Source organism: Schistocerca piceifrons, chromosome 9 (assembly GCF_021461385.2).
Source record: "Schistocerca piceifrons isolate TAMUIC-IGC-003096 chromosome 9, iqSchPice1.1, whole genome shotgun sequence".
NCBI classification, from domain to species: domain Eukaryota; kingdom Metazoa; phylum Arthropoda; class Insecta; order Orthoptera; family Acrididae; genus Schistocerca; species Schistocerca piceifrons.
In genome coordinates, this window is record NC_060146.1 from 63,496,244 (window position 1) to 63,515,998 (window position 19,755).

The following is a 19,755-nucleotide window of genomic DNA, read 5'->3' on the forward strand; positions in this document are numbered from 1 at the left end:
ACAGAGACGTCAATGAACGAAGTGCGAACGGAAAGATCATAACTTTGCGACAATAAAGAAAGTAAACTTTTTACTCGAGGGAAGACCTCTCGTTCCGCAGCTGCTCAAGCTAACCACGGGACCACGACGCTTCCGAACTCACATTATCCTTGATGTTGCCTATCTTGCACATGGACTACTCAGTTTGTATATTTTGCTTATTTTGTTCATAGTTCCAAACAACTTCTTCCTGTTTTCTCGATTGATCTGTGTTCAGTTTTTTAAGGCTTATCCACTGTACCAACTTATAACTAAATCTGAGGGGGGTGCGTTGGGGAGGTTCCCTTGTTAGTACAAATATAGTTGAGGCTCACCGGCCACTTGACCATCTTCTTCTTCTGTGCGAATGTTTCGAAATGTGGAAGCACCGGTGGGACAAAAGGTGTAGTTGTAATGGAGAGTATCTTGACGAGGATAAAACTGCTTTGAAAGAAAAAAATTGAAAATATATAGCTTTTAAAAAATAATTCATTTTTTCGGGTTCCTCCTCGTAACTGTATTACGAGACTAACTAATTAACTGACGAGTACGGTACCTGCATAACTGAAGTTCTTTCCTTTTCTATGTCTATCCAGGTTGCAACTGAGGATGCAGTACGAAGAGCTCACACTAAGCCATCCGCAGATGAACGATGAGTTACTGAACGAAACGAAATCCACCAACGAGCAGCCGCTGGAGTGTTCCAGTGTTCCCCTACCAAGCACTGGGGAATACTACGCTGGTGAGTGCACTGGAACGCCTTGCTTTCGTTCACGTGACGCGTCCAGTTTATGCCATTATGCTACGTAGCAATAGTTACACTGACGGAAAAATCGCAACATCAAAAAATTATTGTTGTTGTTGTGGTCTTCAGTCCTGAGACTGGTTTGATGCAGCTCTCCACGCTACTCTATCCTGTGCAAGCTTCTTCACCTCCCAGTACTTACTGCAGCATACAACCTTCTGAATCTGCTCAGTGTATTTATCTCTTGGTCTCCCTCTATGATTTTTACCCTCCACCCTGCCCTCCAATGCTAAATTTGTGATCCCCTGATGCCTCAGAACATGTCCTACCAACCGATCTCTTCTTCTAGTCAAGTTGTGCCACATACTCCTCTTCTCCCCAATTCTATTCAATACCTCCTCATTAGTTATGTGATCTACCCATCTAATCTTCAGCATTCTTCTGTAGCACCACATTTCGAAAGCTTCTATTCTCTTCCTGTCCAAACTATTTATCGTCCAAGTTTCACTTCCATACATGGCTACACTCCATACGAATTCTTTCAGGAACGACTTCCTGACACTTAAATCTATACTCGATGTTAACAATTTTCTCTTCTGCAGAAACGCTTTCCTTGTCATTGCCAGTCTACATTTTATATCCTCTCTACTTCGACCATCATCAGTTATTTTGCTCCCCAAATAGCAAAACTCCTTTACTACTTTAAGTGTCCCATTTCCTAATCTAATTCCCTCAGCATCACCCGACTTAATTCGACTACATTCCATTGTCCCCGTTTTGCTTTTGCTGATGTTCATCTTATACCCTCCTTTCAAGACACTGTCCATTCCGTTCAACTGCTCTTCCAAGTCCTTTGCTGTCTCTGACAGAATTACAATGTCATCGGCGAACCTCAAAGTTTTTATTTCTTCTCCATGGATTTTAATACCTACTCCGAATTTTTCTTTTGCGTCCTTTACTGCTTGCTCTATATATATATATATATATATATATATATATATATATATATATATATATATATATATATATATATATATATATACCATTATCCCCGTTTTGCTTTTGTTGATGTTCATCTTATACCCTCCTTTCAAGACACTGTCCATTCCGTTCAACTGCTCTTCCAAGTCCTTTGCTGTCTCTGCCAGAATTACAATGTCATCGGCGAACCTCAAAGTTTTTATTTCTTCGCCATGGATTTTAATACCTACTCCGAATTTTTCTTTTGCGTCCATTACTGCTTGCTCAATATATATATATATATATATATATATATATATATATATATATATATATAATCACATTAGAAAGTGTAAAATAATTTCTTCTATCGCCATTCATATTGCTAACTGCATAAAGATACTTTTGAAATTTTGAGATAGTGAATTTTTGATAAGTATGAAAATGCATACCATAGGACACATCCACTACTTAATAGTAAGCGTTATACCGAAACCAAGGTAGTCCCTGAGGGCTGGCAACCTGTATAGCACCAGAGAGGACGAGGTTGTCTATGCCCAAGTCGTACCCAAAAGCACCGTGGTAAACACCTGCTATTTACATAAAAGATAATGGAAACAGACATTCCGAGCACTACTTCCTGCAGGGGGAGCTCGAGCCACGGCCTGCAGGAAGTATCACTACGCCAAAACCTGATTGGCTGGAGACAGCTATTTAGGAGCCAGAACCAGCCCCGAAGGTCAGTTCACGCCGGATGCCGACCTCGTGTACTGCGACCGTTGAAGATTATGCCTTCGTCTCGCAATTGGACTGTTACTAGTGTGTGAGTGTGTTACCACGAACATTTGTGGAAAATTATAAGTGAACTTTTGTTTGCCTCAATTAGGAGACTTTTTTCGTTGTTGTTACCTTTCGTTTGTATATTCAGTCATCAACCTTGTGCACTTATATCAATAAAAGTTGTGTTTGTGAAAAATTTCGAATTGTCAGTCACAACAGTAAGGGAGTGAACAATTCATACATCAAATAGTAAGTACTATAATAGTAAAGAGGTGAACTACTCATGTATCAATTAAGTTTTGGATTCGCCCCAAGTTTTTCGATTTTAAATCTGACAAGTATTTTCAAAGCTATTAAAAATTCATAATGTTCAGGATTATCTGCATGGGATTATGATTCCGTGCGGGACAAGGAGAAATTATTTTGTACTTTTTAGTCAGGTTTAAAAATGTGCTATATTAGAAATTAATTTTTACTCAAGTAATTATTTTCTGCTTTTTACTGAAATTTTTTGCTCGAGTTCATACAAGTTGAAGAGATTACAACGCGTACATGAGTAAGTTTTAGGTTTACGTGAGCTTCTCTTCACGAACTCAACCAATATAAGGCTTCCTCCTACATATATTTCACGAAAGGCCGTGAAGATAAAAATGAGAGATTCGAACTCAGATTGAGGCTCACGAGCAGTCGCCCTTCCTGCCAAACACTCGGCGACTGGAGCAGGAAAAGGGGAAACTAGCAGTGGTACACAAAGTACGCTCTGCCACACACCAGATAAGGAAGCGAATTAATGTTGCACTGTCATACAGTTCTGTGCCAAATCGAAAGTCCAAGTCTGTAACTCATCAAGAAGGTAGTTTAAAATCAATTACAAAATTTGTTGCTGAAAGGAGTCTACTGGAGCACACTTGTGTGTGGCACCCGAATATGATATGAATATTAATGTAAACTAAACGGAAACTATGATATTATAAACGTTGTATGTCTCTGATAGGCTTTATAAAGCGGATCGCTGACTTTGCACGACCGCTGACTTTGCACGACCGCTGAGCCAAAGATACTGTTGTCTGAGATTGTAGTGTTGGAGTCAGAGAGCGCTTGGCTCACGACTGTAGGTAGCTGTCTGTGAGCAAAAGACGATGGAGTAGGCAGTTTTTGTGGTGTGCTGTGTGAAGCGCCAAGTGTTAGATTAATGAAGGTACGTCAGTATTGTTGAACATGGAAGCAGAAGTTTTCATGCAAGCAAGATAAAGATGTCAAATAATTATGATTTTTATTTTGCCAGGTCGTTAGTATAGATGAGTTGGCCGATAATTTGTAATTGTTGAGTAATCCCAGAATGTACATAAGCTGATTTCATAAAAAGGCCAAATACATGTTTCACTTTTATAATGGTTCTAAGACTTGTTAATAGAGCGATATGTAATGTGATGATTTGCATTTATGTTGGACTGGCAAGGTTAAATAATACTTGCTGTTTAAATCTCATTGTTTGTGAGTCAATTGTGAGTAATGTAACTTCAGTAGTCAGATGTTTCTGAAAAGACAAACTTACCTTGCAATATAATTTTTGATAAAAAAACTCAGTAATTCACCATAATCAGTACCGCTTCCCTCTCCAAGTCATATATTTTTTCAAAGGAGTTTTCATAAATGTTTTCATTAATCAGCCAAAACAATTCCGTGTGCATTTCAAAGTATTACAGCCAGCACTGCATACCGCTGAGCCTGTAGCTTGTATATTTATATTTTCTGTGCAAGACCAGACTATGTCGCGTTCCACCGTTGCTGCTTTAGAGGTAAAACAATTTCATTTATTTGTTATGTGCACAGGGACCACGTGGTCAGTTTCGAACAGGGCCAGAGGATTCAGTGCCTAAGGGGCTGAATGTATTTTGCAGTGACTGTATATCTTTATTGATATTGGGAGTTACAGTGCCCAAAATGTTTGTATATAGTTTTTGGTAACAAACAATAACACTGAGTTAGCACAGCACTTGCAGTTACAACAATCAACACGATAATTCGAGTTTAGTACCCATTTCACAGTTCAGACATTCATTCAACGTAATCACAAACTTTTATCAATTTTTTAAAAGGAACTTACATAGCGAACAGAAAGACAGACAAGAAAACGACAACTATCTCCTTCCCCACACCCCTCTTCCCCTCTCTTTCTGCTCAGCCATGTCTTCCAGCTTGAATACCGCCTGGAGGGCCCAATGATACTACCTGAAAAACACGCTGGACCAGCAGTGCATTCGAGATGTCAGGTGTTATCACCCTTTCCACATCCACCCTCACCCCTATGGATCAGGCAGAGAAGGACTCCAGTTAATATTGCATTATCATCCTGTTCTGAGCTATGTTTATAACTTCAAGTCTCTAGTTCATCAACAACTTAGTTTACAATCAACTGCAAGGCTTGTACAATACAGAGGGACAGACAAGGAGGAAAGTTAATAAAAACTTGGTAAAAATGATTGAAACTTATGTTGAAGAAGTAGCGTAAGATACATTGCTAGACACATATCTGATAGCCAGTGTGGCCGTGTGGTTCTAGGCGCTTCAGTCTGGAACCGTGTGACCGCTACGGTCCCAGGTTCGAATCCTGCCTCGGGCATGGATGTGTGTGATGTCCTTGGGTTAGTTAGGTTTAAGTAGTTCTAAGTTCTAGGGGACTGATGACCACAGATGTTAAGTCCCATAGTGCTCAGAGCCATTTGAACCATTTTAGACACATATCTCCACCTATATGTAGACTGCACTTGCATAGTCACTGAAGTACTAGGGTAAATAAGTACCACTGGGATTTGCATTTCGGAAGCTTATGTCAGATTGATGGGCCCAGTTCCGCCCTCTAACACCTGAATCGTTGATGGCTCCTTTTATACATAGTCTTCTTTTGCTTGGGCCTTTGTCCCACTACAACACAGGGTCGGCCTTGTTACTATGGAATTGGCAATGCTAGTGACGGAAGGTGGCTGGATGCCCTTCCTGTCACCACCGCATACCTCCCACGACGGAATTAGTATACCCCAGCTGTCTGTGTCTAGTGCAGGCCATGAAATAGTGCAAACGTTTTCAAATATCTATGTGGCTGGTCCCGGAGGAGGTTCGAGTCCTCCCTTGGGCATGGGTGTGTGTGTTTGTCCTTAGGATGATTTAGGTTAAGTAGTGTGTAAGCTTAGGGACTGATGACCTTAGCAGATAAGTCCCATAAGATTTCACACGCATTTAAACAACATCAAATATCTGTGAGTCATGTAACTGAGGCAGTGGGATGTGGAAAGCTGCCTGAAAACCACATCCAGGCTGGTTGGCACTCGTCGTTATTCCGCCAGGCGGATTCGATCTGGGGCCGGCGCGCCTGCCCGAGTCCAGGAAGCACCGCATTAGCGCTCTCGGCTACCCTGGCGGGTCGCCCCTTATACACGTACTACTGACAGCAAATGCATTTGTCAGTACACTGTGAAACATCCTCTTAGAAATATTTAACAATGACAGTGCTGGAAGACATCTTGTGTTATTTTATTTTCAAACAGCTGAGCATAACTGAACTTAGTCAGACATTTCTCTCTTTACTTATTCTGATCAACCCTAAACTGACACACAATATATTTAGCGCAACGCAATCTGACTTTCTACAAAAGAATGGACCTGAGTAACAAGAACCTATACCTTTCATGAATCACTTACCTCACAAAAAACTTCGCTACTCGAACTACTGCAATACAGCGAGCGCCAATACTGCCAGCTAAATGAAAGATTCAAACTACTGAAGGCACTAACTTCTGATAGGCATAGTTAGCAAATGAAAGATTTTGATAGAGAACAAACAATGTATTTACCTTAATAGTGTTCAAAAGTCATATATAACAATTCATGGCATCCAGTCTTACAAATTTACTCTTTCTGATGGGCACACCTCCAGATCGTCCGCTCTCAAAATTCTGCCATCTCTCTCCCCACATCCACCACTGCTGGCGGCTCACCTCCAACTGCGCAACGCTACGCGCTGTTCGCATCCAACTGCCCAACACTACAACAGCAAATTCCAACAATGCAAACCAGCCACAGACTTCACACAGCACAGTCAGTGATTTTCATGTAGAGCGCTACGTGGCGTTACCAACAAAAAAACCTTGAACAGCCTACTTACAACTGGATCCCATACTACCGCGTATAGAATGTGCGCATCTGTTCCAGACGACAATATAAATTTTCACTGATTTCCACTACTACATACGATCCCCTCCCGGTAATCAAATTTTTTGTAGCTTCTATCCTCCCTGCCGCAGCATTTTCAGTGCAGTTGAGGACACTGTTCCTCTGCCGCAGGCCCTCTGGCGGTGATCGTGCCGGTGGTCGTGCTGAGCACGCTGGCCACGATGGCGGTGGGGGCGGTCTACGTCAGCACCATGCGCTACGTGCAGCTCCACACGCCGCAGGTGCTCCGGGGCTACACGTCCTTCGTCATCTCCATCTACCCGGTAAGGCAGACACTCTAGGCGGCGAGCCGTCACATGGCCACCTGCTCGCGCGTCCTCTGTCGAAGAGAGCCAGCTGATGCGATGGGAGAGAAGTGGGGGTGAACCAAAAGGGCCTCATATTTATGGTTTCCCCTTGACTGCCTGAAGCGAACTTCCAACCATCGAAAACCGGGTCGTTGTGGAGTATCTTTTCCCGCTTGCCTAAAGCCCAACGTTGTTTCATCCATTGTCAACCTCCAATACTCCATCCCAGAGATATATATGAAGATAGTAACTGTTCTCTAAAGAACAGATTCCACTGATGACCGTGCAGCTTCTCTAGAATAAATGATAATAAATTGAAACCCTCAGCTGCCGACAGGTGCTGTTGATCTACATCTACATCTACATCCGTACTCCGCAAGTCACCTGACGGTGTGTGGCGGAGGGTACCTTGAGTACCTCTATCGGTTCTCCCTTCTTATTCTCGTCTTGTATTCTTCGTGGAAAGAAGGATTGAAGGATTGTCGGTATGCCTCTGTGTGGGCTCTAATCTCTCTGATTTTATCCTCATGGTCTCTTCGCGAGATATACGTAGGAGGGAGCAATATACTGCTTGACTCCTCGGTGAAGGTATGTTCTCGAAACTTCAACAAAAGCCCGTACCGAACTACTGAGCGTCTCTCCTGTAGAGTCTTCCACTGGAGTTTATCTATCATCTCCGTAACGCTTTTGCGATTACTAAATGATCCTGTAACGAAGCGCGCTGCTATCCGTTGGATCTTCTCTATCTCTTCTATCAACCCTATCTGGTACGGATCCCACACTGCTGAGCAATATTCAAGCAGTGGGCGAACAAGCGTACTGTAGCATACTTCCTTTGTTTTCGGATTGCATCTCCTTAGGATTCTTCCAATGAATCTCAGTCTGGCATCTGCTTTAGCGACGATCAACTTTATATGATCATTCCACTTTAAATCACTCCTAATGCGTACTACCAGATAATTTATGGAATTAACTGCTTCCAGTTGCTCACCTGCTATATTGTAGCTAAATGATACGGGATCTTTCTTTCTGTATATTCGCAACACATTACACTTGTCTACATTGAGATTCAGTTGCCATTCCCTGCACCATGCGTCAATTCGCTGCAGATCCTCCTGCATTTCAGTACAATTTTCCATTGTTACAACCTCTCGATATACCACAGCACCATCCGCAAAAAGCCTCAGTGAACTTCCGATGTCATCCACAAAGTCATTTATGTATATTGTGAATAGCATTGGTCCTACGACACTCCCCTGCGGCACACCTGAAATCACACTTACTTCGGAAGACTTCTCTCCATTGAGAATGACATGCTGCGTTCTGTTATCTAGGAACTCTTCAATCCAATCACACAACTGGTCTGACAGTCCACATGCTCTTACTTTGTTCACTAAACGACTGTGGGGAACTGCATCGAACGCCTTGCGGAAGTCAAGAAACAAGGCATCTACCTGGGAACCCGTGTCTATGGCCCTCTGAGTCTCGTGGACGAATAGCGCGAGCTGGGTTTCACACGATCGTCTTTTTCGAAACCCATGCTGATTCCTACAGAGCAGAGTTCTAGTTTCCAGAAAAGTCATTATACTCGAACATAATACGTGTTCCAAAATTCTGCAACTGATCGACATTAGAGATATAGGTCTATAGTTCTGCACATGTCTTCGACCTCGATGGGACAGCTGTCGGCAGTTGAGTGTTTGAATTAAATATCATTTATTCTAGAGAAGCTGCCTCGATACGCCTGGGCATTGAGTCAAACAGAGCGTGGATGGCGTGTAAAGGTACAGCTGCCCTTGCAGCTTAAACCCGATACCACAGTTCATCAAGAGTAGTGACTGGCGTATTGTGACGAGCCGGTTGCTCGGCCACCATTGACCAGACGTTTTCAGTTGGTGAGAGATCGGGAGCATTTGCTGGCCAAGGTAGCAGTAGAACATTTTCTGTATCCAGAAAGGCCCGTACAGGACCTGCAACACGCGGTCGTGCATCCTCCTGCTGAAAATAGGGTTTCGCAGGGATCCAATGAAGGGTAGATCCACGGGTCGTAACACATCTGAAATGTAACGTCCACTGTTCAAAGTGCCGTCAGTGCGAACAAGAGTTGACCGAGTCGTGTGACCAGTGGCACCCCGTACCATCACGCCGGGTGATACGCCAGCATGGCGATGACGAATACGCGCTTCCAATGTGCGTTCACCGCGATGTCGCCAAACACGGATGCGACAGTCAGGATGCTGTAAACAGAACCTGGATTCATCCGAAAAAATGGCTTTTTGCCATTCGTGCACCCAGGTTCGTCGTTGAGTACGCCATCGCAGGCGCTCCTGTCTGTGATGCAACGTCAAGGGTAACCGCAGCCATGGTATCCCAGCTGATAGTCCATGCTGCTGCAATCGTCGTCGAATTGTTCGTGCAGATGGTTGTTGTCTTGCAAACGTCCCCATCTATTGACACAGGGATCGAGACATGCCTGCACGATCCGTTACAGCCATGCGGATTCGATGCCTGTCATCCCGACTGCTAGTGATACGAGGCCGTTGGGATCCAGCACGGCGTTCCTTATTACCCTCCCGAACGCACCGATTCCATATTCTGCTCAAAGTCATTGGACCTCGACCAACGCGAGCAGCAATGTCGCGATACGATGAACCGCAATCGCGATAGGCTACAATCCGACCTTTATCAAAGTCGGAAACGTGATGGTACGCATTCCTCCTCCTTACAAGAGGCATCAAAACAACGTTTCACCAGGCAACGCCGGTCAACTGCTATTTGTGTATGAGAAATCGGTTGGAAACGTTCCTCATGTCAGCACGTTGTAGGTGTCTCCACCGGCGCCAACCTTGTGTGAATGACTGAAAAGCTAATCATTTGCATACCACAGCATCTACTTCCTGTCGGTTAAATTTCGCGTATGTTGCACATCATCTTCGTGGTGCCGCAGTTTCAATGTCCAGTATTGTAGTTTGCCTGGACAGGCCTACAGAACGGTGGATGAAGTGGGAACCCTCTGTCGGACAGGTGTCTGCGTCCGTGGCGTACGTGTCGGTGCTGGTGCCGCGCACCTTCCCCATGGTGCAGCTGGTGATGCAGGGCATGTTCGTGGTGTGCTTCTACCAGCTGTTCTCGCTGCTCGTCTGCCACTTCGACAGCAAGGAGCAGGAGCTGTCCTCACAGCTGGTGGCCACCGCCCTGCGCCCAGCCACCGGGCCCTGCTGCTGCTGCTCCTGCTGCGGCCGCTGCCTCAAGCCCGTGCCCGTCACCAGGTACGTGTGTCCTGAAAACCATCCTAGAGGTAAAATACATGCTGTCGGAAGACGTCTCTCCCTATATTGCTCTAAATTATATCATACGGAACTAAACGCTTTATTAGAAATTCTTTCGTGACCCCCTGTACACCGCAAAATAAATATTCTTCTTAACGAAACGTCGTTTTCTGCTGAATGTAAGCGCGTAATGACGGTGTTACCAACTACGCACAATACGCGCTGTCGACTTATTTGACATTCCAGTGCAATTTCGTTGTTGTTGTTGTTGTTGTGGTCTTCACTCCTGAGACTGGTTTGATGCAGCTTTCCATGCTAGCTTCTTCATCTCCCAGTACCTACCGCAACCTACAGTCTTCTGAATCTGCTTAGTGTATTCATCTCCTGGTCTCCCTCTACGATTTTTACCCTCCGCACTGCCCTCCAATGGTGATCCCTTGATGCCTCAGAACATATCCTACCAACTGGTCCCTTCTTCTAGTCAAGTTGTGCAACAAACTCCTCTTCTCCCCAATTCTATTCAATACCTCCTCATTAGTTATGTGATCTACCCATCTAATCTTCAGCATTCTTCTGTAGCACCACACTTCGAAAGCTTCTATTCTCTTCCTGTCCAAACTATTTATCGTCCATGTTTCACTTCCATACATGGCTACACTCCATACAAATACTTTCAGAAATGGCTTCCTGACACTTAAATCTATACTCGATGTTAACAAATTTCTCTTCAAAAACGCTTTCCTTGCCATTGCCAGTCAACATTTTATATCCTCTCTACTTCGACCATCATCAGTTATTTTGCATCCCAAATAGCAAAACTCATCTACTACTTTAAGTGCCTCATTTCCTAATCTAATTCCCTCAGCATCGCCCGACTTAATTCGACTACATTCCATTATCCCCGTTTTGCTTTTGTTGGTGTTCATCTTATACCCTCCTTTCAAGACACTGTCCATTCCGTTCAACTGCTCTTCCAAGTCCTTTGCTGTCTCTGACAGAATTACAATGTCATCGGCGAACCTCAAAGTTTTTATTTCTTCTCCATGGATTTTAATACCTACTCCGAATTTTTCTTTTGTTTCGTTTGTTTTTTCGTATATACGCAAATTAAATAAACAATTTACTAACAATAACAAATCACATATCATAAATTTACTCTTACCATCTGTTCCCTCTACCTTCCCCCAGATGAGGTTGTCCCTCTTGCTGACCTAGCTGCCTTGTTCACATAGCTCCCCCTGCCACTCCTCCTTTTGGGGGACTTTAATGCCCACCACCCTTTATGGGGTGGGAGCCAGATCTCGGGTCAGGGTAGGAACGTTGAGGCTCTCTTGGCACAGCAGGACATTTGCCTCCTTAACACTGGTGCTCCCACATATTTTAGCTTGACTCATGGCACATACTGGGCCATCGACCTCTCTCTTAGTAGCCCAGGTCTTCTTCCATACCTCAGTTGGAGGGTCCACGACTGTGGTGGCGACCATTTTCCTATCCTGGTTTCTCTTCTTCAATCCCAACCCCCTGACCAGCTGCCACGATGGTCTCCTCGTAGAGCTGATTGGGCAGCCTACACCTCAGCTACTATACCCATTGCTCCGCTTCCTGGTGACATTGATGTGGCAGTGGACGAGGTCACTATGGCCATTGTTTCTGCTGCTGAGGCAACTGTCCCCTGTTCTTCAAGTACCCTAAGGCGTAAGTCAGTCCCTTGATGGACACCAGAGATTGCAGAAGCTATCCGGGACCGCCAGCGAGCCCTGCAACGACACCGGCGTCATCCTTCCCTAGAGAACATGGTTGCCTTTAAACGGCTGCGGGCCCGGGCTCGGCAGTTAATCCGGCGGAGCAAACAGGCCTGCTGGGAACGATATGTTGCCAGCATAGGTTCTCGCACCTCCCCATTTCAGGTGTGGTCGCGGGTTCGGCGCATTTTTGGCTTTCACCCTCATGCGTCTGTCCCTTGCCAGTCTCTTCGGGGTACACTTTGTACTGACCCAATCGCCATCGCCGAACATCTGGCAAAGTACTTCGCTCGTAGTTCCGCGACAGCAGGCTACAGCGCAGATTTCCGCACCATTAAAGAGCAGGCTGAGCGTATGCACTTGTCGTCTCGCACGCACCGTTGCGAACGATACAACACCCCGTTTAGTGAATGGGAGCTCCAAAGTGCCCTTACAGCCAGCCCCGATACCTCTCCAGGTCCAGACCGAATTCACAACCAGTTTCTTCGCCATCTCTCGGCGCACTGTCAGGGTTAATTACTCGCCCTGTTTAACCGCATCTGGACGGAGGGCGTTTTCCCACCTCGTTGGCAGGATAGCGTTACTATCCTGGTGCTGAAACCTGGTGCAGATCCGCTGGTGGTTGATAGCTACCGCCCTATCACCCTTACCAACGTTATGTGCAAACTCCTGGAACGGATGGTGAGTCGGCGGCTCATGTGGATCCTCGAAGCTCGGGGCCTCCTGACCCAGCAACAGGGGGGCTTCCATCAGGACCGCTCAGCGACCGACAATTTAGTCTCGGTAGAGTCGGGTATTCGTACAGCTTTTACTTGGCGAGAACATCTAGTTGCTGTTTTCTTTGATCTTACGCTGCATAAATGGGGCTTACGGGGTCAACTTCCGATTTTTCTACGGAGTTTTCTCTCCAATCGCTCCTTTCAGTTTAGAGTTGACACTTATTTTAGCTCTGCTCATATGCAGGAGAACGGTGTCCCACAGGGCTCGGTTCTCAGTGTTCCCCTCTTTTTGGTGGCGATTAATGGTCTTGTGGCTGTGGTGGGCTCATCGGTCTGTTCCTCTCCATATGCCGATGACTTTTGTCTTTATTACAGTTCCCGAGGCATCAGTGTCGCTGAACGGCGGCTACAGGGAACTATCCGTAAGGCACATTTTTGGGCATCCATCCATGGTTTTCAGTTCTCAGCCTCTAAGACCCGAATGATGCATTTCTGTCGTCCTCGAACTGTCCACCTCCATCCAGAGCTCTTCCTTGCCAATGAACTCCTTCGTATTGAGGAGACGCATTGCTTTCTTGGCATGCTGTTTGATGCTCAGCTCACTTGGACACCTCCTCTTCGCGATCTTAAACAATGGTGCTGGCGGCACCTCAACATCCTTCGCTGCCGTAGCCACACCGTTTGGGGGACTGCACGAACAACCCTCCTACAGCTCTATAAGGCCTTAGTCCAGTCTCGTCTCGACTACGGGACCGTGGTGTACGACTCAGCAGCACCTTCAACGTTGCAGATCCTGGACCCGATTCTCCATTGTGGCGTCAGGCTGATGTTCAGCAGCATCCCCTGCCTTGTGGGAGCAGTGTTTTCACTGCAGAGCTGGTTGCTCTTTATCGTGCACTGGCTCACATTTCCTCCTGCCCTGGGGAGTCATTTGTCATATGCAATGATCCCCTGAGTGGATTGCAAGCACTCGACCAGTGTTTTTCTCATGACCCTTTGGTGCGCGGTATTCAAGATGCTGTTTTTGCTCTCGCCGAGTGTGGTCGTTCAGCGACGTTTGTGTGGACCCCGGGCCACATCGGCATTCCAGGAAACGAACGTGTCGATCAGTTGGCCAAGCAGGCCACCACTTCGCCGCCCCTGGAGCTTGGTCTCGTGCAAAAAGACCTCCGGGCAGCTCTACATCGCAAGGTCCGCGATGTCTGCAGCGCTGAATGCTCTGTCTTGAACACGCCAAATAAGCTCTGCACGGTAAAGTCGTCCACGGCCGTATGGAACTCATCCTTGAGGAGCACGAGTAGGGACTCAGTTGTTCTCTGCCAATTGGACATACGCGGTTGACTCACAGCAGTTATCTCCTTCGCCGTGAGAACCCGCCCAAGTGTCGCTGTGATGCAGGGCTGACAGTGGTCCATCTTCTGATAGACTGCCCCCTTTTAGCTCCCTTGAGGCAGTCCTTTAATTTACCCCCTGCACTTCCTTTAATTCTAGCTGCCTCTATAGCTGACTAAGTTTTACTTTGTGTCCGTGCAGCTGGGTTTTATCACTCACTCTAGTGTGGGCGCTCTTGCATGATTTCTCAGGCTACAACCACTTCTGCGACTTTTAATTGTGACGTGGATACCAAAATAGTGTCCTTTATGGTAACAAGTTGTGTTGGTACCTCTATCAACGCTTTCCAGCTGGAGGTTCTTCGTTTGTAGTTGAGTGGTTGACCCTTCACCTGATCCATCAACCACTGTAGTCTGTTTTACTCTAGCCAACTATTTGCTCTGCTCCTTTTAAGTGTCCTCCATTTCGTGTTACTGCGGTGTTCATTTTAGCTCTGTACCCCTTGGTGTTCGCTCCCTATGGGTGCAGAGGTTACGTTTTAACAAGTATGTCTGTTTGGAACAGGGGACTGATGACCTCGATGTTTAGTCCCCATCAAACGCCAAAACCAACCAAATTTTCTCTTAACAAATTTGTCCTGTATTTGAGCGACCATGGACTGAAAAGTACCATGGACTGAAAAGTACATTTGCAATCTCCGTCCGAAAGAACGATGAACAAATGTAATTACAGTGGATGATTCAATAGAGCATACACTGGCGATTCGACGACACATATCATCTGGCGTAGTTGGGCCTTTGTCATAGACTGCATCTTGGAGTGCTTCTCAAAGAATGAAATCAAAAAGTGTTAAATCGGGGACCTCGCAGGCTATTGGACAACAAATTTAGTCCGATCCAACGTGCAGGTAAGTTCTCATTTAGTATTTGCGTTGCAATACGGGTCGAGTGAACTGGACAACCGCCGTGTTGCAGCCACAGGCACTGCCGAAAATGCAGTGATAGCTCTTCTAGAAGAAGCGGCAGAATGTCCGTCAGAAAGATGAAGTAAGGTCCCACAATGTAATCTCCTATGATGCTGCACCATATGTTTACGCTCCACGGCCGTTTGTGTCACACGTGATTGAGCCCGTGTGGATTTTCAGCTGCCCAGTAGCGCATTTTACGCAAATTTACAGTAGCGCGGTTAGTAAACGTTGCTTTTTCGGTAAAGAGCACACGTTTGAAAAACGGAGGGGCGTCTCACATTTGCTGAATTGCAAACCGACAAAATTATGTACGTTCGAAATCACTCTCGCCAAGTGCCTGATGTAGTGACAGATGACAGGGATGGAAATTCTGTCGATGCAGGATGCGAATCACACTCGTCTGGCTGATTCCGCATTCCTCGGCAGTGTGTCTCGTAGCGTCCGCCTGCTTAGCTGCGTGGGTAACGCGCTCGCCTCCCACGTAAGCGGGCCCGGGTTCGATTCCCGGCCGGCTCGGAGATTTTCTCCGCACCGGGGACTGGGCGCTGTGTTGTCCTCCTCATCATCAGAGCGTAAGTCGCCCAATGTGGCTGTCGAGTGAAGTAAGACTCCCACTTGGCGGCCGAACTCCCTCGGTTGGGGCCACCCCGCCAACGATGCCATACCGTCATCTCGTTTTCATGTCTCGTGGCCCTGTGCGGATTCAATAGCATCGTAGCTAGAAGAGCTTCCTCGTGTTCTCTGTCAGTTGCAGTCTTCCTTCTTGTCCTCTTTCTCGCGGTCAAGCGGCCTGTTCGCACTAACGTCTTAATAATTCGCGCAATTGACTGGCGCCTTGGACTCTGGCGATCCGGACAGATATCACTGTACCGCTGTACTCTTTTTACGGCATTCCTTTCACATTCTCCATATAAAAGTACACTACTGGACATTAAAATTGCTACACCAAGAAGAAATCCAGATGATAAACGGGTATTCATTGGACAAATATACTATACTAGGACTGACATGTGATTACATATTCACGCGGTTTGGGTGCATAGATCCTGAGAAATCAGTATCCAGAATAACCAACCACCTCTGGCCGTAATAACGGCCTTGATACGCCTGGGCATTCAGTCAAACAGAGCTTGGATGCCGTGTACAGATACAGCTGCCCATGCAGCTTCAACACGATACCACAGTTCATCAAGAGTAGTGACTGGCGTGTTTTGACGAGCCACTTGCTCGGACACCATTGACCAGACTTTTTCAGTTGGTGAGAGATCTGGAGAATGTGCTGGCCAGGGTAGCAGTCGGACATTTTCTGTATCCAGAATGGCCCGTACAGGACCTGCAACATGCGGTCGTGCATTATCCTCTTGAAATGTAGGGTTTCGCAGGGATCGAATGAAGGGTAGAGTCACGGGTCGTAACACATCTGAAATGTAACGTCCACTGTTCAAAGTACTGTCAATGAGAACAAGAGGTGACCGAGACGCGTAACCAATGGCACCCCATACCATCACGCGGGTGATACGCCAGTATCGCGATGACGAATACACGCTTCCAATGTGAGTTCACCGCGACGTCGGATGCGACCATCAAGATGCTATAAACAGAACCTGGATTCATCGAAAAAAAACGACGTTTTGCAATTCGTGCACCCAGGTTCGTCGTTGAGTACACCATTGCAGGCGCCCTGCCTGTGATGCAGCGTCAAGGGTAACCGCAGCCATGGTCTCCGAGCTGATAGTCCATACTGCTGCAAACGTCGTCGAATTGTTCGTGCAGATGGTTGTTGTCTTGCAAACGTCCCCATCTATTGACTCAGGGATCGAGCTATGCCTGCACGACCTGTTACAGCCATGCTGGTAAGATGCCTGTCACCTCGACTGCTAGTGATACGAGGCCGCTGGGATCCAGCACGGCGTGCCGTATTACCCTCCTGAACCCACCGATTCCATATTCTGCTAACAGTCATTGGATCTCGACCAACGCGAGCAGCAATGTCGCGATACGATAAACCGCAATCGCGATACGCTACAATCCGACCTTTATCCAAGTCGGAAACGTGATGGTACGTATTTCTCCTCCTTACACGAGGCATCACAACAACGTTTCACCAGGCAACGCCGGTCAACTGCTGTTTGTGTATGAGAAATCGGTTGGAAACTTTCCTCATGTCAGCACGTTGTAGGTGTTGCCACCGGCGCCAACCTTGTGTGAATGCTCTGAAAAGCTAATCATTTGGATACCACAGCATCTTCTTCCTGTCGGTTAAACTTCGCGTCTGTAGCACGTCATCTTCGTGGTGTAGCAATTTTAATGGCCAGTAGTGTAGTATAGCCAGCTTCTCCTCATTGGTGTACATGTCTGCAGGCAACGAATGCTGGGGCAGAAAGGAGCTGCCTGCAGTGCAGACATGTAAACAGGCAAATGTGTTGACATTCCGACACAGCGTAGCACGAGACCTCTGATTGACGGTGTTTGCACCGCTAATGCCGATTCCGCCGTGCTCTCGGATTCTAGGACATTTCTCGAATTTCTTTTACTACCGGTTTCAACGTCAACATTAACAAACGCTATATCACTAGAAGTCGCTTTTTAAGAGCTATCGAATTCAGTTATAAAAAGTATACGATTCCAGTTTTTAAAAAAACGTACTTACTTCAATATCTCCGTTGATACCAGCGCTAAAAACATCAACCAAACAAAAAAATACGTGTCCGTCGACCCTCTAATATCTGCCGAAAACCGCGTTTCGATATGTGTAACCGTTCACGAAATAAAAGGTGTGTTACGTTCTACGTGACCCACTCTGCATATGCGGGGTGCTCCATTGATCGTGACTGGGCCAAATATCTCACGAAATAAGCATCAAACGAAAAAACTACAAAGAACAAAACTCATGTAGCTTGAAGGCGGAAACCAGATCGCGCTATGACGCTATGTTTTAGTTGGACCACTTTTTTCGCTTTGTGATAGATCGATGGCGCTGTAATAGTCACAAACCTATAAGTACGTGGTATCACGTAAGATTCCGCCAGTGCGGACGGTATTTGCTTCGTGATACATTACCCGTGTTAAAATGCACCGTTTACCATTTGCTGGAAAGATCGATATCGTACTGATGTATGGCTATTGAGATCAAAATGCCCAACAGGCGTGTGCTATGTATGCTGCTCGGTATCCTGGACGACATAATCCAAGTGTCCGGACCGTTCGCCGGATAGTTACGTTATTTAAGGAAACAGGAAGTGTTCAACCACGACCTGCGACAAATGATGATGCGGTTTTAGCTGCTGTCGCGGCTGATCCGCACATCAGTAGCAGATAAATTGCGCGAGAATCGGGAATCTCAGAAACGTCGGTGTTGAGAATGCTACATCAACATCGATTGCACCCTTACAATATTTCTATGCACCAGGGATTGCATGGCGACGACTTTGAACGTCGTGTACAGTTCTGCCACTGGGCACAAGAGAAATTACGGGACAATGAGAGATTTTTTTTCACGCGTTCTATTTAGCGAAGAAGCTTCATTCACCAACAGCGGTAACGTAAACCGGTATAATATGCACTATTGGGCAACGGAAAATCCACGATGGCTGCGACAAGTGGAACATCAGCGACCTAGGCGGGTTAATGTAAGGTGCGGCATTATCGGAGGAAGGATAATTGACCCCCATTTTATCGATGGCAATCTAGATGGTGCAGTGTATGCTGATTTCCCACGTAATGTTCTACCGATGTTACTACAAGATGTTTCACTGCATGACAGAATGGCGATGTAGTTCCAACTTGATGGATGTCCGGCACATAACTCGCGTGCGGTTGAAGCGGTATTGAACAGCATATTTCATGACGGGTGGATTGGTCGTCGAAGCACCATACCATAGCCCGCACGTTCACGGGATCTGACGTCCCAGGATTTCTTTCTGTGGGGAAAGTTGAAGGATATTTGCTATCGTGATCCACCGACAAAAAAATGGTTCAAATGGCTCTGAGCACTATGCGACTTAACTTCTGAGGTCATCAGTCGCCTAGAACTTAGAACTAATTAAACCTAACTAACCTAAGGACATCACATACATCCATGCCCGAGGCAGGATTCGAACCTGCGACCGTAGCGGTCGCCCGGCTCCAGACTGCAGCGCCTAGAACCGCACGGCCACTCCGGCTGGCCCATCGACATCGCCTGACAACATGCGTCAGCGCATTGTCAATGCATGTGTGAACATTACGGAAGGCGAACTACTCGCTTTTGAGAGGAATGTCGTTACACGTATTGCCAAATGCATTGAGGTTGACGGACATCATTTTGAGCATTTATTGCATTAATGTGATATTTACAGGTAATCACGCTGTAACAGCTTGCGTTCTCAGAAATGATAAGTTCACAAAGGTAGATGTATCACATTGGAACAACCGGAATAAAATGTTCAAACGTACCTACATTCTGTATTTTAATTTAAAACACCCACCTATTACCAACTGTATGTGACTATTACAGCGCCATCAATCACAAAGCGAAAAGAGTGGTCCAACGAAAAGATTGATATTTCTCTACGTACTACACGAATATGTTATAAAAATGGGGGTTCCTATTTAAAAAGAAACGCAGTTGATATGCATTTGACCTATGGTAGCGCCATCTAACGGGCCAACCATAGCGCCATCTGGTTTCCCCCTTCAAGCTAGACGAGTTTCGTTCTTTGTAGTTT

The 19,755-nt window shown here is 46.1% G+C and overlaps 1 protein-coding gene across 1 annotated transcript in view; it reads left to right on the plus strand.

The window, feature by feature from the left end:
* The first annotated feature begins 627 nt into the window (after positions 1–627).
* Positions 628–19,755, plus strand: part of LOC124716704 (organic solute transporter alpha-like protein) — a 49,897-nt gene continuing 30,769 nt past the window's right edge. The window contains exons 1-3 of the mRNA XM_047243246.1: positions 628–760; positions 6,845–6,996; positions 10,045–10,289. Coding sequence (XP_047099202.1) covers positions 628–760; positions 6,845–6,996; positions 10,045–10,289 — 530 coding nt within the window. The remainder of the gene's footprint in view (positions 761–6,844; positions 6,997–10,044; positions 10,290–19,755) is intronic.